This window comes from Lepisosteus platostomus, chromosome 27 (assembly GCF_059453375.1).
Source record: "Lepisosteus platostomus isolate fLepPlt1 chromosome 27, fLepPlt1.hap1, whole genome shotgun sequence".
Taxonomy (NCBI): Eukaryota; Metazoa; Chordata; class Actinopteri; order Semionotiformes; family Lepisosteidae; genus Lepisosteus; species Lepisosteus platostomus.
In genome coordinates, this window is record NC_142637.1 from 5,496,122 (window position 1) to 5,523,106 (window position 26,985).

The 26,985-nt window shown below is 44.3% G+C and overlaps 3 protein-coding genes across 6 annotated transcripts; 2 read left to right on the plus strand and 1 right to left on the minus strand.

Moving 5' to 3' along the window:
* Position 1: 1 nt before the first annotated feature.
* On the plus strand, positions 2-15,927 carry cherp (calcium homeostasis endoplasmic reticulum protein). 2 transcript variants are annotated; one of them, XM_088622377.1, is made up of 19 exons: positions 2-230; positions 1,091-1,264; positions 1,932-1,970; positions 3,658-3,821; positions 4,266-4,403; positions 4,871-5,022; positions 5,581-5,692; positions 6,185-6,274; positions 7,053-7,266; positions 7,773-7,957; positions 8,736-9,159; positions 10,495-10,733; positions 10,917-11,050; positions 11,465-11,551; positions 11,919-12,077; positions 13,134-13,250; positions 13,914-14,008; positions 14,447-14,632; positions 15,319-15,927. In XM_088622377.1, exons 1-19 carry the CDS (start codon positions 206-208, stop codon positions 15,354-15,356), a joined length of 2,772 nt encoding a protein of 923 aa, XP_088478503.1. In that variant the 5' UTR covers positions 2-205; the 3' UTR covers positions 15,357-15,927. The 2 variants fall into 2 exon arrangements, with proteins under 2 accessions (XP_088478503.1, XP_088478504.1); XM_088622378.1 differs by lacking the exon at positions 1,932-1,970.
* c27h19orf44 (chromosome 27 C19orf44 homolog) lies at positions 15,548-20,908 on the minus strand. Of its 3 annotated transcripts, none has more exons than XM_088622386.1 (9): positions 20,808-20,908; positions 20,195-20,314; positions 19,393-20,040; positions 18,693-19,068; positions 18,347-18,435; positions 17,723-18,260; positions 17,498-17,587; positions 16,939-17,105; positions 15,548-16,558 (listed from the first exon to the last, which is right to left on the minus strand). In XM_088622386.1, exons 2-9 carry the CDS (start codon positions 20,300-20,302, stop codon positions 16,469-16,471), a joined length of 2,106 nt encoding a protein of 701 aa, XP_088478512.1. In that variant the 5' UTR covers positions 20,303-20,314; positions 20,808-20,908; the 3' UTR covers positions 15,548-16,468. The 3 variants fall into 3 exon arrangements, with proteins under 3 accessions (XP_088478512.1, XP_088478510.1, XP_088478509.1); XM_088622384.1 differs by having other exon boundaries at positions 20,644-20,908; XM_088622383.1 differs by having other exon boundaries at positions 20,195-20,908.
* Positions 20,909-21,321: 413 nt separating this feature from the next.
* LOC148639121 (endonuclease domain-containing 1 protein-like) lies at positions 21,322-25,502 on the plus strand. The gene is made up of 2 exons (XM_088622387.1): positions 21,322-21,908; positions 23,573-25,502. The coding sequence occupies exons 1-2, from the start codon at positions 21,573-21,575 to the stop codon at positions 24,206-24,208; spliced, it is 972 nt and encodes a 323-aa protein (XP_088478513.1). The 5' UTR covers positions 21,322-21,572; the 3' UTR covers positions 24,209-25,502.
* The last annotated feature ends 1,483 nt before the right edge of the window (positions 25,503-26,985 follow it).

Here is a 26,985-nt window from a genome sequence, read left to right on the forward strand (position 1 = left end):
CCTCCTCTCCGCCAGGCGGCGCTACAGGCGCTTAGAGGCCTCTTGGAGGGAGAGACGACCCGCAGTGTAAAAAAAAATATGAATCTGTTACACTTGAAGATGCGCTTCCGGTTGAGCCCTGAGAGGAATGGGCAGCGTTTTACTGAGTTAAACTGGGAGCTGTTTTACTAGCGATCCGTGCTGTCCGAGTGTGCCTCTTGTAGCCATGGATATCCCAGCGCCACCCGAGGGTAAGAAACGACCGCAGAAGTCCAGATTTGGATTTATTTTTAGGTTTTTGGTTTACCTTGCGTGCTGTTGGCGATGTGTGCCATGGGCCTCACGCCTTCCTCCAAGCGGACATTGTATTGAAATGAATGATGTTGTATTTGCATCGTTCAAGCAGCCCGCCGTTAAAGTGTGAACCCTTCACTTTGCCTGTATCGATACATACCTCATACTTTACCAGTCTCCATTGGTTTATTTTAGCAATCGTTTTGTTAACGTTGTATATTCTAATCTGGTGCAGCCAGTCGTCTCGCAAGAGATCGACGTCAATATAAATCTTAGTGTATTTCTTTCTTTGTAAGAGAAAATAACAGACCCTAAGCTCAACAGATGTTGAAATCACGCATCTATTATAACGGCCAAGTAATTTTGAGAAAAGCCCACAAAGTGGATTTGATAGGGGCATAAACAGTGTTACGTGAGTGCGTTAAAGTAAGTGTGGCGTGACACCTTTAAGTGCCCTGAAGAATCAGATTCAGCGAACACAAAGCAAAACGGACTCTCTTAAATCAACAGAGACAATCTCATAAATGTATAAATGTATGTGGTGGATTGTTCCATCGCTTTGCAAATTCTTATTTTGGGTTTATCTCACGTTTTGGGTGATAGGTAGATATAGAAAGACAGGTACTGTCAATAAAGGCTCCACTATATACGAGATTTGCAAATGTGTTGCATTCTGCAGAAACTGTAAAATAAATAATGTATGTTTTACCAAGCCTCAAATACATTAGCCCTTCATCAAATCCTGAAAGGTAACGTATTTGGTCCGTAAGCAACAGTGGGCCGTGTTTAACACTGGGTTCGTTTTGTATTTCTGCAGACCAGGAGCTGAGGAATGTCATCGATAAATTGGCCCAGTTTGTGGCCCGGAATGGCCCAGAGTTTGAGAAGATGACGATGGAGAAGCAGAAGGAAAACCCCAAATTCTCCTTCCTGTTTGGCGGAGAGTTCTTCAACTACTACAAGTACAAACTGGCCGTTGAGCAGCAACAGCGTACGTTCTCTGCTGTCTACCCCGAATCCACTGCCTGTGCTTCTCGTTACATTGAAAGAACGCTGCTTTATGTGGTCGAGTCTGGTTAAGGAAATATGCAGATGTTTTTTTTTTTAACTACTCTGTTTTCTTATACTCAGGAGTCAAATATTGTCTTTTATTTTGAAGAGCAGCACAGCAGGGATTTCAGGTTTCTATTCCAAATTCCCTTTCATCTCATGTAATCAAATAACTTGCTTTGTTAAAGATAATAAGTAGTTAAGTAACAGAAAATTGGTGTGGATGAGAAGTGTTTCATAAGGATATGTTTTAACCTTTAAAATGTGCTGCATTTTTAAAGCTATTTTATGTTAAATTAAGTGAAACATTAATGAGATTTTTTTAACAAGTGTGATTAGTTTTTAATTGTAATGGACTCATAATGGCAACATTTGCAAAAGTATTTTGTAGTTTTCTTCATTATAGGCAGGCATCAGTACAAAAAAAGAGGATGCTCTTTCTCAGTTTACTTTGCTAAGCATGATAGAGATGCACCTTTTAATTGTTAACACTGAAACTGCAGTAAGTCATAGAGGCAAGATTAAATCATTTCCATAACAATTGTTTTTCTAAAGAAGCGATCAACCCAGCAGTGTTCTGTATTAAAGGTGTCCTTCTTTCCTTATAGATTCTACTACACACGAATGTGAGGAGTATAAGTTGGAAGGTATTTATTAGAATGTTACTCAGCAGTTCCATTTTGACAGAAGGATACCCAGACATGCTCTTTTTTTAATTTTCATTCTGGCATGATCAAAGATCTGAGGCTGAGTTGCATTTCTATTTTTATGTTTATTTGAGCTTTATTTTTCATTTTGTTTTTTTTTGTATAGTTCAAACATGGACTTTTGATTATTTGTGGCTCATGGCTGTTATCGGGGATTCTGGGGTTACTGGATGTTCAGCCTAGATAGATACTGTTTTTGATCACAGAGATTATAGCAAGTACCAGAGTCTGATGTTCAGTATTTCAGACACTTGCTGAAGTGTTTAACCTGTATCGCTTGGCACTGTGAATAGTAAAGACAGTGTGCCTTCTTTTGCTGCATGATATAGGCAGGGTTTGGGTTGATACTTTGTTTAGAAAATCAGCTGTTTCCTATTTACACAGCCTGTCTTTCGTTTAAATGATTTTTTAAATATCATCATTGCTGCTTGAATTGTAAAAACTGATCTCCCCAGGAATTCTGTTTTTAGAAACAGTTCAGAAAAAGTTATTCCTTACTTTTTTAGAGTCATATGGTGCTGGATAAAGTAGGTGAAGGAATTACAAGATAGGTTCCTTTTATGATTTTATGAATGAAATCCATTGCATTTTTGTGGTTGTTAGTTTTATTTTTCTTGACCCGTTTTCCACATACATCCTTAAGATACTGTAGCTTTTGCTGGGGTTAAGGTGGATTACTGTTTAACAACGTAATGTAAACTCCAGTTCAAAGCTGATGATGAAATTTGAAGTTTGAGGATTGCCATTTTAAGAATTTAATGGAATGATATAAACTGTATGCACTGCATACAGAGTTTTGGTACTATCTGTTCATCCATGTGTCCCATGTTGATCCGTGTTTTGAGCTTAAGAGGCTAAAAAAACATCATGATATTTCGGCACTGATGAAAGGTTAAATAGTCATGAACAGGTTTAGAAGATTTTTGTGACAGAATAATTTTTCTCTGCTGCATTTTCCTTGGGGTGATGTAGTTTTTCTTAAGTGTCCCTGCCTCTGTGACATCTGAACTCACTTAACCCTCAGCCGAAGTAGGTCCAAAACAGACACATTTTTACAATTTTCCAAAACCTCTGCTTAACATTGCCTGTGGAAAGATACTACAGCTTCATCATTTGCTCTGCAGTCTTTTCGTGTTCATTTTTCTCTCGCATTTATTTTAATTTCCCATTTGTGAGTTTGTTGTGCTTGCCAATCCCTGTGGAACACAGTGCAGCTTTTCACAGCAATAAACCGTAGCTTTGTTATAAATCCAGTATTGCAATAGTGCATGTGCCTTTAAATCAGTGGTGTACAAACCCAGCCTTAGAGGGCCACAGGCCAGCAGGATAGATCATTTTAATTAAACCATCACCCCCTGAAGGCTTTGTAGAGGGAAAAGACACGTGTGTTGTTCAGTTAGGTAAGTAAAATCTCAGTATGAATGAAAACATCAAGATCCTTCAACCCTTGACACTGGAGTTGTGCACCCCTGTTTTCGTTGTCCATATGTGTTTCGTTGTGCATCCCCATCACCAGTACATAGAGGGATAACATGCCTTGTGGGTTATGGTATTCAGCAATGTTGTCTGTATCTTCAGCTGTTTTGCTTAAGTGTACAGTGATGTTGTCCCTTCCTGTTGTTTCCAGTGCTCTGTAAACAGCCAGGACAAGAGGCTCCAGATGCTCCACCCCCCATGGCCACACTGCCCCCTCCTCCCATCCCTCCTGCCACCCCCTCGGTGGATGAGCTTGTCCAGCAGAGCCAGTGGAATCTGCAGCAACAAGAGCAGCACCTGCACAGCCTCAGACAGGTCTGTGGCGGCCGTAGTCATAACGACTGGCTCTTTGTGAAGTGTGTGCTTCGCTCACAATCGAAAAGTGTTCAGTAACGTTAAAAAATGACTCTGTTGACTGATCTGTGCTTTTTAAAGAAAAAAAGCTTCACTGATGAAGAAGGCTCCCCAGCCAAAACACTGAGTTTGTTTTTTTGCACATTTTAGTGAGAAATTAACATTAACTTGCTACCTTGCCCTTTTACAGCTGTTGTGCCACTTTTCTTAACCATACAGCAGAAGCATCCTGCTGTTAACGATAGAGGCATGCACTTGGTTTGCAAAGCCTGAATAGGGTTAAACAAATATTCCAGCCACAGAGACACCATTAATTGTCACAAATCCTCAGGGTTGCCGCTTCAGGAATCCATCAAGACGTGTTGGAAGCTTTTTATTTGATTGTTTGTTTGTGTCCTTTTCCAGGAGCAGGTGTCTGCTGCGATTGCCTTGGCCATGGAGCAGCAAACCCAGAAACTGCTTGTGGAGACACAGCTGGACATGGGGGAGTTTGATAGTCTGCTGCAGCCCATCATTGATACCTGCACTAAAGACGCCATCTCAGTGAGTTAGAGGAGCTAACTTCAGTTGGTTCTGAGAGACATTTTCTTATATTGTTTTCTTCAGATGTCTAGTCTCACACAGTATTTTAAATCTAATTCCGATCTTTATTCAATAAAGTGGGTCTTGGAAGGGATTAAAATATTCTCAAAGCAAAGTTGCAATTAACTTTTGCAAGTTAATCTTGAAAACTTGTTATAACCTTTGGTGGTGTTTCTGTCTGTACTTTCATTTACCATTTGTGTTTTAGTGCACTGGTGTACCTGTGCTGTTTCATAATTACACAGCTCTCTCGCTCATAAGTTTGAAATGGACATTAACAAGATACTTGGGTTGAACTTGATCTAGATAATTTAAAGGGTTACATGCTGTTAATTATTGAAGGCAGGAGGGTGCATTGCTCCCTCTGTGAGTTTGGTACACAGTGGCCTGCATGTTGAGTCTCTCTTTGTTTATTTTTGACTGTCTAGGCTGGGAAGAACTGGATGTTTAACAATGCAAAAACCCCTCAGCACTGTGAGCTGATGGGCGGTCACCTCCGTAATCGCATCACAGCCGAAGGTGCCCACTTTGAGCTCCGACTGCACCTCATTTATCTCATCAACGATGTCCTCCATCACTGGTGAGAACTTGGAGTCTGCCTGGGGTGGATCGAGAGCTGGGTTCAGACATGGACCGGATAGTCCGTCGCATTTAGGATACATGTTTTGAAGAATGAATATAGTATACCTGTACTACTGTTTAGAAATGCAGTGGCTGATTTGAATGAAGATATTTTAAAGATTTGGATTGCCTTGTATTTATAAAAAGGCTCATGTTTTTTCTTTCAGAATGAAAGATTGACGTGAGCATCAGTTGTCACTAAATCAGACTAGCTGAGAAACCTTCTAGAGGGCACAGTGTTTCCAGGCTGTCCAGTTAAATAAGTAAAAAAAAAACACCTGTGGTGTCTGTACAATAAATAAAGAACCAGATTGTTTAGTTAACATGGATCTTTATGAAGTCACCTAGGTGAGGTTTGTGGATGAGTAGTCTTGAGTAAAGTAAAACAATGAGTAAAGCAAGAAGCTGTTATGAAAATTATGTTGCTCCCATTCTCACTAAGTCATTAGGCACTGTTTGATCTAAAAAGCTGTTGTGTGAGATATTTGTTATTTTATAATTGAGATATTTTTTTCAGTCAAAGGAAACAGCAAAGGGACCTTCTTGCAGCCCTGCAGAAAGTTGTCGTCCCAATTTACTGCACTAGTTTTCTGGCTGTAGAAGAGGACAAACAGCAGAAAATCGCCAGAGTGAGTCTGTCGTTCGTCATTGCTTGTCAATTCATTTATTAATGTGACAGGTGGTGGTCTCCAGCCATAGTCCTGAAGCACCCCAGTGCAGCAGATTGTTAGTATCTTAGTTAGGATTTAAACAGTGTGTGGGAGGTAAGCAGGTGTTTTGTTAATTGAAGTAATGTAGAGAATATTTAGATCAGAAATCTCCACTTAACCATTTGACCAGAGTTATATTAACCAAACTACTTGTTTAATTAGTCTTTAACATTTAAGTGTCTGCATCCTTTAGGGATAGGTTGATTTAGGGTCACCTGTGAGACTACCTGGATTGGACTGAGACTCTCTACGACCAAAATTCCCCTGGTTTCTAGAAGGCTGCATCGCAGTTGCTTAACCGTAATTTGTTTGTAAGCAATCATGTGGATGTTAACGGCTGGCGGCCAACCAGATGTATTGCGATGTTCTTTTTTCTTTTTACCCGAATTTCATTCCCTTTTCCTGGCCCAGCTACTGCAGCTCTGGGAAAAGAATGGCTACTTTGACGAGTCGACAATCCAGCAGCTGCAGAGTCCTGCGCTGGGGCTGGGGCAGTATCAGGTGAGTGGTGGCACGGCTGTGTTTCATTCCTGCCTGATGCACCATTGAGATTCAGGTGTCCAGGTCCTTCAGATGGTGACTTCAGTTGCTTAGGGTGTACAAGGAGATTCAATTTTATTAATCTAAATGTTTAATCTACTGAATCTGTAGGGGTATATTCAAAATGAAAGGGTTAAGACCTACTTATTTACTCTGTGCTTTTCTCCGTCTGCTGAGTGTACAGCTATGGAGCTCAAAGGCTCATTAGTATTGTTGTTAATGAAACAACTATGTGAATGAGCTGTGCCTCACGTTGGTCTGCTTGGTCCCCAAGGGGATCAGAGGAAAGCTTAGGATTGTAACCGTTGAGGTATAGTTAGACATTTTAACAGTGTAAAGATATGTACTTGGTACAAAGCACAGAAGATGAACTTGACTTGTTGATCTGCATAGCAATAGTAATAATTGAGGAGATCAGCCAGCCTGGTTCTGGTATGATGTCACGTGCACAAAGCCCTCAGTCAGACGGGTATGTAAGAAGTACTGAGAGAAAGCGTCCTTTAGAATTGCTGGTACCTTTGCCTATATCCATTTGCTTAAACAAATAATTGCCAATGCAGTATTATTCTTTGTACAGACTTTGTACTTTTTTACTTCTGCTCAAGTTCCCTGTCTTCCAGGGGGCTTTGTTTTCTTTACAAGTCCTAACCAGACCGCTCCTCTTTCTCTCGGTACTGTGTGACAATGTTCAGCGGGCGTTATTATTATTCAACATGCAACCCCCCCGTTCTCGACCCAGGCGTCGCTGATCACCGAGTACGCCGCCGTTGTCCAGCCTGTCCAGCTGGCCTTTCAGCAGCAGATCCAGACGCTGAAGAGCCACCATGAGGAGTTTGTGGCCAGCCTGAAGCAGCAGCAGCAGCAGCAGCAGGCGGCTGTAGCGGCGCAGCTGGCCCCAGCGGAGAGCGAGGTGAAGCCTGCCGTGCCTGGGGCAACCGTGACAGCGCAGCCAGGTGAGAGAGAGAGAGAGAAACTCCTGCAGCCAGGCTCCCTGGCGAAACACCTTTCTGATACCTCCTTAGCGTGTGTGGCAGTACGCAGACCAGCCCGAGCTGCTCGTCTCTTGAGCAATGGGCACCCATAGACTGGATTTCAGTTTCTGCTGCTCGGTGTAAACCTGTCAGCTAGAATTGACATATTTTGCCACATTCTAGCATCTGTTGCTGATTAAATATGATGTTATAATGTTAGATGACATCACATGAGTCGTGTAATCGGAACTCTTAACACGGAACTGAAGTCTTACGCTGTCCTTGGGTTGAAACATTGAAAATCATTTCTTTGACTCTTTTATTTTTATTTTGCTTTGCAACATTGTGCATGTAATACAGTGTAACTGAAATACCAGTCCTGACGAAATGTGCATAGTGCGTATGCTTTTCATTCAGTTGTACTTTCTGGTATACTTTCACAAGCAGATGTATTAAGCAGTGTCCTTCACGCCATTTGAATGTTGTAGGTGATGTCAAGGCGACGATGTCTGTCCCCCCTCCAGGGGATTATGATCCCGCCCAACCTGGAGCCCAGGACCCACTGGCTGCAGCAGCTGTGGCCCCTAGGGGGCCCAGCGACCCCATTCCTGCCACCAAGCCAAACTGGTTTGACCCTCAGCACAGCATGTCTGCCTGGCCCCAGCAGCAGCCGGTATGCGTCTCCCTGGTGTGAAAGATTCGCTACTTGGATACGGAGTAGGGACCATTGCGGTTGGGTTCTGAATTAAACTTTGGTTAGCCAATAACTGCAAGTTACTGTAAAGGTCCCAGTTCGTTGTAGATGGTCCCCTGGGCACCGAATTCCATTAGTTACAGCTGTACCTGGAAAAGGCGAGTGTTTCCAGGTTGCAGGTTGTGCTGATGTGCACAGGAGGCTGTATCTTGCATTGAAAGCGGGTACTGATGCCTGAATCCAGCATAAGGCTTCAGCCATCAGCACCAGACCGAACAGGCTGCGCTCATGTTCCTCTGCAAATCGACATTTTCGGTTTGTAACACGTGTTGGCTCAGTAACTACTGTATTTGAGTGAACGTGAAGAAAAGAAAATGCTGTAACCTGTCTTCTACAGGAGACTGTACTTTTTGTTCCATTGCCCCCCAAGTCGGCTCTGTCCTTGGCGGCATTAAATTCAAGAGTAAAAAAGCTGCAGGTGCTGCCTGATTGTTTCCCGTTGTACTGATCTGGGTTTATTTACTTGTGTTGCTCTGGTATGTTGTTTTGTCTGGTTTTATCCCGTATTTCATCCTGTTTATTAATGGGGTTGCATATATTCCATTGTAGTGCACCCTGAGATTGTTTTAGGGGAAGTGCACTGTATTAAAATGTAATAAAATGTCTTATTCTTTTTCTAGCGAAGTGTGACTAACTGGTCTGTGAGAGTCAGACGGCTGCAGCTTCTCTTCATTATTCCTTCTCTCCCTTTCAACAGCCCCCCTTCGACCCCACCCAGGGCCCCCCCCCGTGCCCCCCCTGGAACAGCCACGAGGGGATGTGGAACGAGCAGCGGGACCCCAGCTGGAGCGGCCAGCGGGAGAGCGGCCCCTGGAACAGCCAGCCGGAGCCGCCCCCCTCCTGGAGCGGCCAGTACGAGGCCCCCTGGAGCAGCCAGCCCCCCGAGCAGCCGCCCTGGGGTCAGAGGGAGCCTCCCTTTCGAATGCAGCGCCCCCCGCACTTCAGAGGCCCGTTCCCCCCGCACCAGCAGCCCCCCCAGTTCAACCAGCCCCCCCATCCGCATAACTTCAACCGCTTCCCGCCACGCTTCATGCAAGACGACTTCCCCCCGCGCCATCACTTCGAGCGGCCCCCCTATCCGCCTCATCGCTTTGACTACCCGCAGGGAGACTTCCCCGGAGGTAAGGAGAGCCAGCCTGCGTGGGGGCACTTTCCCCGTGCTGTTCCTGCTTTGGGAGTGGGCAGGGAAAGGGTCCTTGTTTTTTTTTAACGTTGTCTGGTGATTTTGATTTCTGTTAATGACAACTTGATCTAACAAAGGGTGGCACAGTGGCGCAGGGGGTAAGTATTGCTGCTCCACAGCGCAGGGGCCCTGGGTTCATTCTGTCTGTGTGCAGTTTGTAATAATAATAATAATTCCTTACACTTATATAGTGCTTTTCTGGACACTCCACTCAAAGTGCTTTACAGGTAATGGGGATCCCCTCCACCACCACCAATGTGTAGACCCCACCTGGATGATTGTATGTTCTCCCCCTGTTCGCATGGGTTTCCTCTGGGTGCTCCAGTTTCACACAGTCCAAAGCCATGCTGGTCGGGTGATTGACCTCTGGGAGAACTGGCCCTGGTGTGAGTGTGTCTGTATGTGCCCTGTGAGGGACTGGTGCCCTGGTGTCCAGGGTGTACCCTGCCTTTGCACCTCTTGCTTGCCGAGAGGCTCTGGCTCCCCCGTGACCCTGAAAATGGATGAAGTGGTTAAAAATAGATGGGTGGATGGATGATCTAGCCAAGAAGTGGTTAATAAAAGACAGGGGGTAGCAGGGGTGCTTGGCTGTGGTGGGAGTAATATACGTCTATTGTGGTGGATAAGAGTGAGCAAGCAAAACAGTTTTGCTCTGACTTGTGGGTTGCTTATCATAAAAACAACACTGAGATAACCTGTTTTTTATTTCAAGTGTCTTTTTTTATACCACTTACGCACACTGGCCAGTATGTTTTGTCCATGGCAAAACAGTTTTTGAACTATCTGCTATTGCGTGCAGTAAGAAGTGCTGGCCACTGACCGTTTTCTGTTCTTAAGGGATGAATTTCCTCTATGAAATTCAAGTTTTTGTGTTCTAGACTTGTATTTTGTATCTGTACACCACCTTTGATTTTGCAGCATCAGCTTTCATTCTATTATGTTCTCTAACAGGTCAGATAACCCTGAAAAGGATCCGACTTGGTCGGTCGGGGAATTCTGTTCAGTGGTACTAACAGCATGGGAACAATTGTTTCGCCACACCGGCTGATTTCATTGCAAAACAGCATTGGCATAACACAGAACTGCCATGTTCATTGTAGAGTATCTGGACTAATCAAACCATCCGATCAGTCTCTACACTTTTTTCCTTCACTATTCATGCAATTGAGCTTTGCTTTTCCTTACCCACTTGAAATGACGTTTCACTTTTTATGTGCTGGTACAGACAAATACAAGTTGTTGTTTTTTTCCTCTCTCCTTGTTTGCCTTTTAGATTTGGGTCCTCCTCACCACCACCCGGGCCACAGGATGCCTCCCCCTGGGATGGGAGAGCACCCTCCATGGGCGGGTCCCCAGCACCCAGACTTCGGCCCCCCACCCCATGGCTTCAACGGCCAGCCCCCCCACATAAGGCGGCAGGGCCCCACTCATGTCAACCACGATGACCCCAGTCTGGTCCCCAACGTCCCTTACTTTGACCTGCCAGCTGGACTCATGGCTCCTCTGGTCAAAGTAAGTGACCCCTTCACAGAGAGTGACTATAGCCTTGAATCGGAAAGGGGGCTCAAACAAGCACTCCAGTGAATAATTGTCTGTGGTTGCGTGGGGAACCATGGATGCAGATGTATCTTCTGGATTCAGCTTGTTTGAAAGTTTAATGCACTGTGCTAACTCTTCGTTTGTTTAATGACCCAGCTTGAAGACCACGACTACAAGCCCTTGGACCCCAAAGACATCCGCCTCCCACCCCCAATGCCCCCCAGTGACCGGCTGCTGGCCGCGGTCGAGGCCTTCTACAGCCCGCCCTCTCATGACAGACCGAGGAACAGGTAACCTTCACCTCAGGCTTTAGAAAGGCTGACGGTGAGAGGATATCATTGTGCTCAGTTGCTTCTGTCCTTCTGTAGCCCCACGGGCCTAGGAACATCTCATCCATAGAATGGCAATGTCCTTGAGAAACACCGCCAGATCTCATACTGGAGCCTATTTGTAGGGTCACTAATTGGACCTGAGATTTGGGTACAGCACACAATATGTCAAGGCAGTTGTTTCCTGCATTTTGACTCATGTGACATGAGGGACCTATTCGTCTTTAGTAGTTATATATATATATCGCCTTCTATAGTAGGCCTCTGTTGAATATGATTTACTGTGTAGGGCTTTCCCACTCCTGCTCCTGATTCTCCACTGCAGTAATTAATATTCTGAGGTCCTGAGTGGGTTTTTCTCCTGCCGTTTTGCAGCGAGGGCTGGGAACAGAATGGGCTGTACGAGTTTTTCAGAGCTAAAATGCGAGCGAGGCGGAAAAAAGGACAAGAAAAACGCAACAGGTGAGAGAACCAATCCGGAATCTTGGACATAGTTTGATTTTAAAAAAGGTTACAAAAGTGACAAATAATCTGGATAACCAAGGCCCAGGATCCAGACAATACAACGCATGTGCGTATGCTGTATGTTGTACATTGGTTTTTGACTGTACTGTTGCTTTGCCCTCACGGGCTTGCTAAGAGTTTAGCAGTGACGGTGATGCCAGAGTATTTCAGGTGTGAGTCCTGGTTCTCAAAGATGCCATGGCAGCCTGTGACTGCGAGAGCGGTCGAGTCAGGCAGCGCTCGCAAACAGACTCCTTCCGCGCCAGCGGTTGAGTCTGCGCGAGAGGCACGGGTACGAGCGCCAACCTTGTTCCGTCCCCCGCAGCGCGCGAGGCAGCCGGTCCTGCAGCCGCTCGCGGAGCCGAGACGGGTCCTCCTCGCGCTCCAGCTCCAGGTCCTCCAAATCCTCACGCTCCTCCTCCGGCTCCAGATCTCGCTCCCAGTCCCGGTCCCGGTCCCGCTCCTACTCCCGGTCCCGGTCCAGGTACGTGAAAACGGACTCTGTTCTGCTGCGCCTCGTTTACATCCTGATGCCCAGGTTTGGTGGATCTGATCAGATACTTTAAACATAGATACTACATAGATACTACAAATGCTTACTGTGAGTAACATACTCGCGGAAAAATACAAATACAGATCCAAGATTCATGATAATGTTTCAGTATGCAAAGTGACACACCATCAAGATTCAGATGTTACAATATTCATTTTGAGTACGACCACCTTGAATTTTAGTGCAGTCCTACCAGCATTGACATATAGGCTGTGGTCAAGAGAGAAGGCTGATCATAGGCTGGAATCATTTGACAGAAGAACATTCTTAGCCTAATGCAGACAAGTCCAAAAAATCAAACTTAAGGGAGGGTAGAAGCACACAGAATAATAAACTGCAGTCTAAAGTTTATTTTGTTTGCTGTATTGATTTTTTTATAATAAAATGCATGCACAGGCCTTCATCTGTGTTTTTTTGGGGGCCTTAAAGTCTTGCCATTGCAGTCTTGGCACAGTAGTCTTGCATTGTCCTGCTGGAAAATCCTAAACCTGCAGGTTGGCTTGCAGCAATGGGGGAGCTTTGTGTTTGGCCCGGGGACCAGTTGGCTCCACCGGCTGCCTTGAGCAAAACAACAGGCAGCATGAAGTTTACCCTGACGTCTTCACACATGTGGTCTTCCGTCAACAGAAGACAGGCATTGATCAGTGAATAAAACACTTCGCCATCACATTGAAAATTCTAGTGTACCAGCAGAAGATGGGAATGTCTTTGTTCCGACGTGGCATACATACTGATAATTATGAGAACTAATACTCGGACAAGGCCTTGCCCTGGTGCAGATCTGGCGAGTGGACCTGCTTTATTGCAGGTCCACAGGTGGACCAAACCAGTTGGCAAGTGACTCAGGTGTAGAAATTGATTAATTCAGGTAAAACAAATAGTGCAGCGTTGTACGAGGGGGAAGAATTCCAGGTTTAGCCTCTGCCACTTGGGAGAAGGGATCCTCCTGGTGGTCCGCTCGTCACGATGCCCCTGTGTTTGTTTCAGGAGCAGGAGCGGCTCTCGGTCCTCCCGCAGCCGATCCCGATCCCGATCCCGCTCCCGCTCGCGGTCGTACTCTCCGGACAAGCGGCGCCACACCAAATCCAGGAGCCCAACCCCACCGTAAGTCTTTTTAGCCATGGTGTCCTTCCCCTAGCGGAGCCAAGGTGCGCTCTGTGACCACGACGTTCCTGAAGCTCTAAGGAATGTGCGGTATGGAGGTCACACATGTCAGAGCATTCAGCTCTTCTGGCCACGTGCAGCTCTATCCACCACAGCAATCACTCACCTGGGTAACACGCGGCAGCCCCACTGCGCGGCACATCGCCAGCAGAAGGGAGAAATCGCTTCACTTTTGTAGCTCATGGGGAGCTTTCCCCAGATTGTGGATTTAGCCCAGACGCTGTGGGTGACATCTCTACCCTTCCGAAAAGTGGCTTGAGGTCTTTACAGGCCATGCAGCCAGAAACGTGTTTGAACAACTAATCTGAAGGATGGCGCCCCCTTTTCTCATTTTGGGAGAGCAATGCGTGCTGAAACACGACAGACTGAGCAGGATTGTGAAGGTAGCCAGCAAAATTATTGGTGCACAAAAACTAAAGCTTTTTCTAAACACCTGTGTCAAGCAAGTAGTGCGGAAGGCCAGTATAATTGTTGGCTGCCATGACCACGTGTTCAAATGGGGAAAAGTGAGCCCTATATAATCTATAAAACAGGAGAGGAACTTGGACAGCTGTTCTATTTTTGCTGAATGGCTATTGGACTGACATTACTTCATTGTCACAGCTCCACCTCTGGGCTTGGTGCTTCCTCTTCCACCCTGACTGCAGAGCCGAGGCTGGGAGAGGAGAACAAAGGGCACCAGATGCTGATGAAGATGGGTAAGAGCACTGCAAAGCATGTGATTATTACAGTATCTGCGTTTCACTCCCTTCAGTTGTATATTGAAGGCCTTTGCAGACTGAGCTTGGAAGTGGAGTGCTTTCAAAGGATAGCCCATGTCTTCCACATTGCTAATATGTACTTCCATTTAAACCTTACAATTGCATCAGTATGAAACAAGGAGAGAGCCTTTTAATTCCACTTTCAGCAAGACATATCCTGTGTCGCTCTAAAGCTCCATGAGGTTTTGAGTTCAGAGTTTTTCTTAAATACAAGGAATGTCTAAAAAAAACATGAATACAAATATTTAAGGATTTTGTGTAATCTTTATGAGCTACTTTGTGAAGTTGAGCAATAAAATGCAGGAAACCTTCTGTCCCATTGCATCCCATTTTGTCCCAAAACTCACCGTGTGGTTTTGCTCTGTCTGACGGCAGGCTGGAGTGGTTCTGGTGGGCTTGGAGCAAAGGAGCAGGGTATCCAAGACCCCATCAAAGGAGGAGATGTGCGGGACAAGTGGGACCAGTACAAGGGAGTGGGAGTGTCGCTGGATGATCCCTATGAGAACTACCGGAGAAACAAGAGCTACTCCTTCATTGCACGCATGAAGGCAAGGGAGGAGGGTAAGATGCTGATCTGCAGCATTGTCTGGCATGTGCTTTAGGCCTATCACCTGCTTTGAATGCACAATGCAAAAATATTCACTAGTGTGTTTTTTTGCTTCAGGATTTGTAGGAGTGCATTAGGATGTTGATGAAAGATTTAGCTCGTTTGGTTTCTGCGGACCTTTTCCGTGATAAAACCTTCTTCTCCTCCTCCTATAGTCACCATGGAGTATGTTGCCCCCAACTTGTAAATTTTCTGAAATGTGCTCATGTGTTCCCCTTCAAAGATGTATTTACAACACTGGATATGTCAACAGCACCTACGCTGACTGCTTTGACACCACCTGTAACCACCCAGATCTTTCTTGAGCACTTAAGTTCTTATGTACCATCCCCCTGTGTACTTTCGGGGTGGGTTATGGAAGCAGATACCCTGGCTTATTTTAAGAAAGGGCTGGCTGCTTGATCCTTGACCACATGTCCATTCATCCCATCAGACAGACTCAATGTAACCTTTCTTATGTTTTTTTTATAGACCAGCAACAAAAAAACAGGCTTAGTACACCTGCTGAAGTAGGCCTGTGCCACACCCTTAATGCATTTTTTTTTGCATTTAGTTTCCTCTGCTTAAAGCTGCATGAGTAGATCTAATATCCTTCTCACAATAATGGTAATGGCTGTCCTGTTCCCTTGTGATGTTACAGTAAACCGGGAGCCACAGGACCCCCCTGCCCCAGAATAACTGACACCCTGGATTTGTGCTGATCCCTCCAGGAATGGCCTCCTTCACCAGAATGTCGTCCTTTTTCTTTTTCCATGTAGTGATCACTGAGGTTCCAGCAATATTTTTTCTCCCATCTTTAAAATGTTTCCCAGGTGAAAATGTGAAAAGTCCCCACCCCACCGTTTTTTGTCTGTACAAACACAAGGGGATTGTATTTTAATTCTGTATTTCAACTCATATAAGTCTGGTTGTGATCTGGATATAACAATGTACAGTACCTTTTTTTAGCAATGATAAGTAAATCGGTAGATTTTGAACAATGTATTGTTTTTTTTTGCTAATTGTTCTCAGTTACTACAGTCGGTCTTTCACGATACACCATTGCTTAATATTACATTTTAGAGAGTAATCCTTTTGGATTTTGTTCAAGGGGAACAAAAAAGATGGTTATGATTTAAACAGTTACAGTTTTGTGCGTAGATCACTTTTTTCATTCAGAACTGATATTGTAAAGTCACAGCTTGACATGGCTTACTAAATGGCATGAGGTTGTAGTAGCCAATAATAAAAGGAAACTTATATGAGACAATCTGCGTTTCTTTTAACTTCATACTATTTACTGCCCCCATCTCCCTGAGGATGTATATAGGTAGTTAAGAGTCATGACTGAGCTCAAATGTTAACATTCCATTACAGCCATTAATTCATCAGAGAAGAGAGAGTCATTATTGAATTGTACTATCTGGATGATTTTGAATATGTTAAACGTAGCATAATATTTACGGTGTCCTAGAAATCTGTTTTAACCCCCGGCATCTCAATTTACTGAGAAATCCTTTAGACAATGAAAACAATGATCTGATATAAAAATATTTCTAATAGAGTAAAGCAAATGCTTCTTTAAGTGTACAGTACATTTCACAATTTTAAATTACAAAGCAGGTTGATTTGATCCTGGTTAATTACTCATTTGTTTACATTAAGCTTCCAGACAACTTACATTCCATTGCAAGAGCTGAACCTGCCAACATTTATAATAGGGGCATTTTTTATTGAGGCAATTTGAGTTCATCTCGCATCATGTTTTGTACTGTAAAATTGCAGGATGTCGTTTTCTACAGTTCTGCAGATCAGAGGTAATGATACTCTCTCATTTCCTGGAGCACCTCTTCCAGAGCCTGTTCAACAGTCAATGGAGGGGACTTGTGACTCTGTATGAACTACAAAACAAATGCAGACAATCAGAATTTGATGACATTACCTACGATCAGGCCCTCAGTGCTTCATAACTTTAAGCTAAGGAATTTATTTTTTTTAATAAGTATTACATTTCCAGCTCTTAACAGAACAATTTAACTCAATTTTATTATTAAAAAAAACAATTCCTTCTATATTAATTGTATTAGTAATAATTAATAAGCTTTTGTAAAAGTACAGTATTGATTTCTAAAATGGTCTACATTTCACCTGGTGAAATCTTCCAATTTACAGCTGAAAATCTGGCAAAATAAAGGATTTTACTATACTCAGTTAAAGTATTAGATCTCTACCTGTATTCCTGATATCATGAATAGCAAGTGGCAGATTTAACAATGATTACCTCTTTGGTATCTTCTAGAGTTGTATAGCGGTAGCGTGCAGGTCCCAGGGACTGAAGCAGAGATGTGTGAAGATGCCTGGTGTTATCTATGAATTGCCTGGTGAGGGCTAGCTGCTGTTTCAGCATATCATTCAGGGCAAACACAGCTGGACTGTACGCTGTGAGAGCTTGGGGGGAAAAAAAGAGGCACTCTTTCTTGTTGCAAAAAAACACAACTAGAATACTAGTCCTGTGTATGTTTTAAGACGTTAGATGTATTTCTCATCCAGTCATATTCTTCCTAATGTGTTAATCTACCTTTCTAGGAACAGAAATCCCAAACCGTTGTACTTCAAAACCCTTCTGTCACTTGAAAGAAACTAAAGAGATGACAGAAATAATTAAATGCCTATTGAGAAAATTAAAATGTAAAATTATCAACTCTAGTTAAAGGAAACTTTCTTTGCAGAATGTATAGTACTTTGCCTAATGGAAGCTAACATGTTTAACAGGACACTACCGATTACTGGAGTGACACTTTATCCGTTAGGAATTTCATTTCTTCAAGCGGGAATGTTACCTTCAATGGCATCGGCACTAACAACATGGCTTGCAACAGGAGTGGGATCTAGATGAGACGTTCCTATAGAAGGGCCCAAAACTGCCATTCCTTAAAAACAAAGTATAAGGTTTAGTTGATAATTGTGGATTATAAAGGAATACAGTTCACTGTCACCTGTATGCTCATTTCCATTAACTGCTTCTTAAGGTTTAAAAAGTGCTATAAATAGTAAATTTTACAAACCGTTAGACCAGCTGTAGGACAGCCCATCAAACTGTGTCTGGACAGAAGTCTCCTTCACTGCCTTGCGTTGGTGGGGTGACTGTGTTTCATGGGGTGGGGTGAGCGTCCCAGAGCCAGATGCAGAGGGGGAAGAGGCAGATGATCTTGAATATACACCCTGCCTGCAGGAGAGATCAGCTTTCTTTCTGTCAACTTCAGACTGAGGAGCGGGGGAGGAGAAGGAGGAAGAAAAGGATTGTTCCATTCTCGTATCCGTCTCAGACAGACTTCCAGAACCCTGAGTCCAGTCTTCCTGTTGTGATCTTTCAGAACTGTCTTCCTGAACTTCACTGGCCACAGACGCATCCCCAAGACGCTCAGAAATTTCACTAATGCTCTTTTCAGTCTCTGTCCTGATCTCACTCTCAAAATCGCTCTCATACTCAGCATTCACCTCTGTAGGTGGAGTTTCAACTGTATTCGAAGGTTCATCAACAAGCCTTATATTCACAGCTTGAGAGAATTCAGTCTTCTTGTCTTTGGTTTTTCTCCTCCCAGTCTAAAAATATAAAGAAAAGGATTATAAAAGAGTTCTTTGGCTGTAAGCACATGGACACAATCTGCTCTAAATAAATACAGAACTACCTTATTCTCTTTTTTTTCTTCTGGTTTCTCAGGTTCTCCTAAAGTTGCTGGAACAAGGTCATCCAAGGTCAGGATATTTATCCTGAAATCTAGAAGAAAGCCCCACGGGATTATTGTCTTATTTTCACATCCAAGATGCTTTTACAAAATACCGACAAGTACAAACCTAGTAAAAAGAACGTTTTTTTCCTGCAAAAACAGCTTCTATGAACAGAAATTCATTATCCATGGTTCTAACCGGCATTTGAATAACACTCCTGCTTGGGAGCTGCTCAGAATATGCAGTCCTTTCTTTAACAGCTGATTTTTTGCTCTCCACCAGAATAGTCTTAGTGGTCAGTCTCACCATCCGATTCTTTGCTCTTCTCACTGATCGCGTCATCGGATTCTGATGCATCTGGGAAGAGCTCGTCCAAGGACCTGACATCACTCCTCGCAGACAGAGACGACAAGGAGCGCCTCGGGAACCCGGATCGGGGCGAGCCGGCTCGGCGAGGGGAGGGCCCACTTGGGGGTGATGGGGAGGGGGCTCCGGACACCACCCCCACAGAGGAGCGAGACAGGGAGCGGGAGGGGCTCCGCAGCTGGGCCCTAAAGCCGGCCAGTCTTGGGGATCCCCGGCTTGGCGGGGAGGGGGAACGGGACAGGCCTGCGAACAGGGTCTTTCTGCCAGGGGAGGAGGGCGACAACGGTAGGACTGGTCGATTGCTCTTCAGGAAAGACTGAAGGAAAAGGCAGGAATACAAAGAGTCAGGGCATGCGAGGAAGACATGGAATATTTAAAGATTTTCTAAGATTTGTCCTTATTCATTTCTCCATACCTTCAAACAGCAATACACTGATTTTATAATAATAAAGCCTGGGATGCTCTATTAAACTTAGAATTCATTATGTGACACACTGGAAACCTCCTTTTTTCTGTACTATGTGAGACTTGTTCAAGAAGCACACACTGCTCCTGAATATTCAATTGCCACTTAAGCACAAAGTCAATAAACAAATCAATATTTGCATGGAGGCAGGTCAAATTCCAGTGGAACATGTACCTTTCTGACTGAAGGAGGACTCTCCTGGGAAGACAGCCAGGAATCCTTTGTGATCTTTGCCTTGGGTGCTTCGGGAGAACCCCCGAGAAGCTTCTTCATGTCCTCCTCGTCGCTGTCCAGGCTGACAGATCTACCAACCCTCCTGAGCGCAGGAGGGCCCGGGATGCTCCGCTGGTTTGCGCTGTCAGACAGGGGCGCTTTCTTCTTCAGAAACCTGCTGCCCCGGGCACTGAGCTCACTGCTGGACTGGCCAGAAAGGGGCTTCTCCTCCGAAGTCAGCACGTCTTTATCGGAGTCCGGGCGATCCCTGGCCAGCTTGCGGTTCCTGATCCGGCTCTCGATCAGCGCCAGTCGGTTGAGCGCTGCGCTCTGCGATGACCCAGCCCCGCCGCGCTCGTGCCATTTCGCCTGCGTGGAGGCCTTGCTTGGCGTGGGGGACTGACTGCTCCTGACGGACTGCGGGGCTTTCTTCAAAAACCTGCTGGCCCCCGACGGCCTTTCGAGCTCCGCCGCTTGCCGCTGCGCTCCAACTGCGTTTTCTTTTGTTTCACTCTCGGCGTCATCGATGGAGACATCGCTCAGGTCCTGGAAGAGCGTGTGTTGCTCTTTCAAAGAGCTCGTTTTTTTCATGAGTGTATCCATGTATTCCTGCAGAGTGAAACAGAGGTGTTACAGTCTATAAGTCTGGTTCTATTATTAGCTGAAAGTTCCCCCAACATTATTTTAAGAACCTAAACGACACACTCCTTTTAGCAGGTTTGCTCCTGCTTTTTTTTTTTACGTGGGAAAAAAATGGAAATACCTGGAGCTCATCCTTGGTATCCCTGGGCGCGCTGTACATCCGCTGGCCCGACAGCTGTGCCTGAGCTCTGGCCAGCGCCGAGCTCCGAGTGTCACTGCGCTTCCACATAAGCACGGCCTTCTGCAGGGACAGTGCCACCAGCAACCAGGCAGTCGTGAAGAGAAAAGACACTTACAGACGCACAGAACATATGCTGACATTTGAAATACGCCGACAGTCGTTCACACAGGGACACACTTTTGCTGCCGTAGAGACAGCCTGGTTCCAAACTACCGTCAACACGTTTCAGGACTTCAAACAGCTGTATGTGTGGCGTTTATACCGTACTTTCATCTGTTTTAGACTCGCCACCTACAACAAAGCAAGCATCCCCATTGAATAAACCACGATTTTTAAAAGAATTAACAGTTCACGTCACAAAAACTGTAACATTAGTTCTATTATCATACTTCTGGTATCCAGCTATGTTGAGCTTTCAGAGCGGTAGTAGAATCTACAGTTACTTGATAATCCTAATTCCATCCCACTCCGTTTTCAGAGACGAAACTTCAAATTAGCGACGTATTTTTTTGTTTGCAGGGAACTACAGAACACTTTAGCATATTTCGCTCACTTTTCAAACACGCCAAAAACCGAGACATGCAAGTTCAGACAAGGCAGCGTCTGTATCCATGGGTAATGCGTCTATCTCGCCCATTTTAGTGACGTTATTACAGCGCGTCGGAGTCCTACGGGGTGCGTGAAGGACAAACTTAATCCGATGTGTCATGAGCAGGGAATGCCTACTTGAAGGTAATTTTGTACCCTTTACCCGATTACATCACATGAAGGTACAACCAAATCCGTTCCCCTTTGGAATAAACTGGGATATTATAATGACTCAAGAGACACCCAGCCCACACGTCCTGTGTATCGTAATATGTAATACCTTAAGTAATATCCACGTTAATTGACAGCACACAACTAATTCACACAAATAATCACAGCCAATGGTTTTCATTAGGGAGGCCTGTCTGAATCGTTAATTTTTCAGCAGTTGGCAGAAAAGTTCAATCGTTAATTGTCAAAATTCTCAAAAAAAGTCAAAGTCTAGAAATATATAACGTAATTAATATCTGATAGTTCAAAAAAATCTATTCCTGAAAGTCACATGGTTTACTTAACGGAAGCTATCTTATTTGAAAATGCATGTCCAGGAAGTAGAAATATTTAACTTAATTGATATCTGATAGTTCAAAAACAATATTCCTGTAAGTCACATGGTTTACTTTACGGAAGTTATCTTATTTGAAAATGCATGTCTAGGAAGTCGTGGGATCACTAGAGAAGACGCAGAAGCCAGGAGCTGTCAGAAGCGATAAGAAGCGATCAGGGTTTTATGCAGTCGACTGCAGCAACAGCCATGCATTTCCTTGCGTATCTGCTATTTCTGCTGAGTGCCTTCCTCGCCCAGCAGACAGTAACGGGTACGGTTGTAGATTCATTCAAAAATTCTGACTGCAGGAAATTCTTTTATGAAAATGAGGAACCGGCTGGGTTTAATAGTCAAAACTATGCGAGAGTGTGCCAGACCTTTAGGAACAGAATTTATTTCGCCTCTCTCTACGACAAAACAAGGCGAATACCGCTCTACTCCGCCTCCTTGTACAACTATAAGGACCCCAATGATACCCCTTCCGAGACCACCGAAAAAAAATGGAAGTACGAGCCACAGGTCAGTCTTCCAATTTTAATCTGACGGTTGGGTGAGGTCTCTACGCCTATTCGCTTGTCAGTGTGAAAATAATTGCATGTGAGCATGTTTTGAATTCCAATAGTGGAGTAGTATATCGTTTATTAGTGTGACTGATTTTATTTGGAATTACCTATTTTATTTCTGTTTAATTTATGTTCTGTATATGAATTGATATTTGCTTTTTCCTTTTCTGTTGAATATATCCATTTTTTTTCTGGTGTTGTACGCTGTGTATTGCTTCATTTCAGCATTACTGTATCACAGCTCCTGGGTCCAATTACAGTCTGTGGCACCTTCTGTATGGAGCTGGTCTGTCCTGTTACTGTGTAGCTGGCCACCAGGTGCTCTGGCTTAGTCTCAAGGAACAGAGAGACACCATCAAGGTTAATTGGCATCAGAAAACTGTGCCTTTTGTGAGTTTGTGTGCTCTGTAACTTCCCTGTAGCTGTGCTCTGCTGTCTGCACGGTGCAGCCTGAGCAGTTTTTGAAGATTGCTAGGTGAAACCACACATGCAGCCACAAGGGGAGCACTGGGAGGTGCCACTGGGGATGACTGGGTTGGAGGTGGGGTGGGAGAAAATTATCTTAGCAATTGTTTTTTTGCATGTGCTTTATTATCACAGCTGTGATTTGCATGGAGAGAAATGCAGCAACAGCAGTAGTATGAAAATTCTGCAGCACTTTGTATGTTTTTGCATAGTGACCTTTTACCCTAAACAAAATCAGAGGGTAATATTTTCAATTTTATTTAACAAATAACCCACTTGATATAAATAATACACCATTTCAATTTACCAGTGAATCCAAAACCTCTTGTTTCTGGCCCGCATGATCCCAGTGAAATCTAACTGGACATTTGGCGGTGTACTTGAACAATTTATGAAGCTAATAATGTGATTGATTCGAATTTTTTAAAATCATGTTCCCTCTCCCTCAAAGTTTGCAGTTTTCACATTATTGGCACAAATTTAAAAGCCGCTGTTATGTTTAACGAGTCAATTATTAGTTCAAGCTGGGGTGCAAATGTAACATCGAGACCTCAGCTGGAAAGAGAATTGGCAGCAGCAGAAGTGGTAAGGAAACACTAGTTAAGTGATTCCAGAGAGCATTTCTTTCTGGCCCCAGAGTGAGGGATGAAAAACCATCTTCTTCTGTGAAGATGCATGGAGATACCGACAACAGCAGCATGACTCAGCAACACATGTTCACCCCTTCCTCCTTTCTAACTTGAAGGGGCAGTTCTGGGCTTGATGTAATAATAATAATATCCTTACACTTATTTAGCACTTTTCTGGACACTCTTTTCAAAGTGCTTTACAGGTAATGGGGACTCCCTTCCACCAGCACCAATGTTACCCCCTGGATGGCAGCCATATTGGGCCAGTATGCCCACCACACACCAGCTCTCAGTGGGAGGAGAACAAAGTAATGAAGACAGTTCAGAGATGGGGGTTATTAGGAGGGCAAAATTGGTAAAGGCCAGGGGAACATTTGTCCAAGACACCATGGTAACACCCCTACTCTTCTCTTTTCGAAAAAGGCGCTGGGTTTTTTAATAAACCAGGCCGAGCGATGTTTTGTGCTTTTTTTATTCTTCTCCCTCTCAATCAGCTCTTGTGCCGCTTGTCTTGTGTTCGTTTCAGCTTGTAAACCCCACGAAAGGAGAGAACATGGGAAAAATCACCGAAGATGTCAAAAATGACCCGAAGGTTCGGGACAGCCAGCCGGTGGAAATTGATTATAAGATGATGTACTACAACATGTATTACACCAGAGGGCATTTAGTCCCGAACAGCTTCATGGCCAGTCCCTCAGGTAAAAGCGCTACCTTCACTGTGTCCAATGCTCCACCCCAGCCTCGCGGCTTCAACCAGAAGCAGTGGAGTGAGAAGGAGGAAGAGATTGCAAAGAAACTGGAGGCCAGCTGCCATGTTGTCAGTGGTGTTCTTCCTTACGAGACAGAGAAATGGATCCCAGAAGATGAGCACAGGGTGGCGGTCCCACAGTTTGTGTGGATGGCTTACAAATGCCCAAACATCCCCCCTGCAGCAGTTCTGGGATTCAGTGATGGAAATGCGCGTGTCGATTTCGATTTTGGCCAGGGCTGCCAGGTGGAATTGAAACCCAAGGAAATAAAAGACATTACAGTGTCCTGTCTGGAATCAATACTAGCCTCAAGAATTCCGTCCCAGTCGGCCTACAGGATCTTTACAAGTGGGTGTGGTGCACACCACTCTAATATTGCAGAGGGAACATCCTGGGAACATCCTGGGGGATAATAAATTTACTTGTGGTCTCTATACATGTAAGTTTCCTATAGTTGTGTTTTTGTATTTTTTTTTCAATCGGTTGATATGATGGTTTTTCTTTTTTCTGATATGAATTTGTCTTTCTATGAGTTCAGTCATTGGCTCCTGGTGACCGGCAGCCAAAACTGAGTTTTTTTTTTTAAGAATTTTTTATTAAATGTGTAAAGAATTTACAAATACAAATACAATCAGAGGATCAAATTAGGTACAAGAGAACAAACACAAACAGAAAAATAAACAGTTAACCGCCAGAGGTAATAAGTAAGTTATATGATTAAATTGTATTTTTTACATACAGTATATCATATGTTTGCCGTGCTTTATTATTTCTCAAATTTTTCATAGAATTTAAATAGTTTTTCAGCTCCACTTCAAAAGAACTAAAAAGGGGAGTATTATTAGACCATTTGGATTTATGGATGTGAAATTTACCAAGAATGATTAATAAATTGACTATAAATAAATGCTCTTGCCAAAACGGAGTTTGGCCTCCAGGATGCTGAACGCCAGAGGAATGAGAGGCAGAGGGGGGGGGAACGCAACGTTAGCGGAAACAGGGGGACTCTGGGAACAGGAAGCGGGGGAGGGTGTGGAGGGAGTCCGCAGTTTGAAAGAAGCGGACAGGACGGTCTCCAGTGAGCCGCCAGTGGCAGGATTGTAGATTCTCAGTCCAGAGCAGCCCAGCGTCGCGGAGACCCCACTGACTGGGCTGCAGTTCATTGCCAGCGTGAAGCGAGAGAGCGCACTTGCACCGCTGCAGAAATAAAAGTGAATCTGTCATTTCAGACGTTCTGCAACCTGTTATGGTTATACCATAAAAGGTTAATGAATTACTACTCGGTCTTCCCTCCATTGAGACATTTTCATCCCTTGATTTCACAGTAATCACAGTATTGCAAGAGCTGTCTGTCAAGTGACGCCTGAGAGCCGAACAGACAAGTACAAAACTGGACGTTGCGGAAATTCCTTTTTCTCTTTCTCGTCTTTTCGAGCTTCTGTGTCTTTTTGCTGTCCCTGTCTCACTCGGCTGGTGACGCTCATCGTCCAAGACACGAGGGTGCGCAGCCCGCTGCAGATTTGCTTGAAATAGGCACAGGGGCGCGTGTGTGGAGGCGCCAACGCGCAGAAACATCTGTAATTTTCCTTCCAATTTCATGTTAAAGCTAAAGCAGAAGAAACCGTGTAAAAACGGCTTCCGAACAGCCACCGAACGCAATGTCCTGTGTTGTGAAACTTAAGAACTAATAAATAAACTGATAACTAATATGTGCCGTTTTATTTTTAAACATACTTAAATATGACGTTCTGTGATATTGGGATGGGCAACTGGTTTCTGATCCAGTTCAAGTCGTTCGCTGCTGAACGATGCCTCCAATCATCTTGCCAGGCGCAGCCAGAGAAGAGACAAGAAGAGTTTAGCTGTTATACCTTTAGAAATAATTTAGCCCTGATGCTACAGTGTTACAATGGATGCAGTGAGCACGACCTCCTACTGCACTGCGCTGTCGGGTCTGAGGCTATCAAATGTGAAAAGCCTTTGCAATCTTTGGGGTCGTGTTTTTGCACTTCTGCTGCGAATGCTTTTAATTCATCCTGAATAAATAAAGTTCGCTGCTATGCACTGGCGTGCAGACGTGTTTTTCACCCCATGCTTCAGGGATAAACCCCAGGCTGCAATGATCTTTATCGGGAATAAGCAAGCACCCCTGTAGGATGGGAATAGAAGGTATGTCAGCACTATTCGTATTGTTTTTTCATCACCATCATGCTCTCCGTTGGCCTGAGAGGAAGTGTATTCTTCAGTCTGAAAAACCACAGAGACGTGCTGGGGGTTTGACGCTTTCATTTTTTGCGATAATAACCAGCGCTCGCTGGTGTTATGCCCCGTTTTAAGAAACGTCTAACTCTAGAACGTCCCCCCCAGATCTTACTCATATGGCTGTCTGCACCAAGGTTTTACTCGACCCGCACAGAAAACGCCAGCGAGTTTGAATGTGGTTAAATTAGGTCTTCAAGAGTCGCAGCTCAAGCCTCAAGTACAAGGCAGTTTAAATGCTCTTCTGGTGAGACATTTCGGGCGCTGCGCAATTAAACCATATAAAACCATCTACTGTTAACACTCCATGCATGGCGTTCAAGCTGTGTACACAAGTTATATTTAATTGCATGGCACTGTCTCCTTTGATCTTGTTTCGTTCAAAGGCTGCAGGCAGAGGGAAAGAAGACTCAGAAGTGGACTGCGTTGTAAATCAAACCCGTCCCAGTCTTGTGCTGTCCGAGCCTGAGTGGCCGATTCCCGTGGACTGTTGACAGACGTGGTTAAAATGTATCCTGCCTGCGGATCTCGTTGATTTATTAACTAAGGGCATGTAATGGCAGTAAACGGCTGTACTCTATTCCAAATAAACTCAATAAAGCCATTTCTATTCAAAATGTAGTCTGCATACCAAACAATATAGCACCGTTTCCTTTTATTGACTTTACTATAGTATTAACCAAAATGTGTCAAGAGTACCAGATACTAATAGTTGCTTACACTTATATAGCGCTTTTCTGGACACTCCACTCAAAGTGCTTTACAGGTCATGGGACTCCCCTCCACCCCCACCAGTGTGTACCCCCACCTGGTTCATATAAAGGCAGCCATAGTGCACCAGTACGCTCCCCACACACCAGCTCTCAGTGGGGAGGAGAGCAGAGTAAATGTTAAAAAAAACATAATGTTAAAGATTTCCAGCTAAGTAATG

Excerpts from the sequence above, each read along its gene's own strand:
- cherp (XM_088622377.1), top strand. The coding sequence starts at position 206 with ATGGATATCCCAGCGCCACCCGAGG. Across the intron at positions 10,734-10,916 it reads TCATGGCTCCTCTGGTCAAA|CTTGAAGACCACGACTACAA; the intron begins GTAAGTGACCCC and ends TTAATGACCCAG. Across the intron at positions 12,078-13,133 it reads TACTCCCGGTCCCGGTCCAG|GAGCAGGAGCGGCTCTCGGT; the intron begins GTACGTGAAAAC and ends TGTTTGTTTCAG.
- LOC148639121 (XM_088622387.1), top strand. The coding sequence starts at position 21,573 with ATGCAGTCGACTGCAGCAACAGCCATGCATTTCCTTGCGTATCTGCTA. Across the intron at positions 21,909-23,572 it reads AATGGAAGTACGAGCCACAG|CTTGTAAACCCCACGAAAGG; the intron begins GTCAGTCTTCCA and ends TGTTCGTTTCAG.
- c27h19orf44 (XM_088622386.1), bottom strand. The coding sequence starts at position 20,302 with ATGTGGAAGCGCAGTGACACTCGGAGCTCGGCGCTGGCCAGAGCTCAG. Across the intron at positions 20,041-20,194 it reads ATACCAAGGATGAGCTCCAG|GAATACATGGATACACTCAT; the intron begins GTATTTCCATTT and ends TTCACTCTGCAG. Across the intron at positions 19,069-19,392 it reads GTCCTCCTTCAGTCAGAAAG|TCTTTCCTGAAGAGCAATCG; the intron begins GTACATGTTCCA and ends CTTTTCCTTCAG.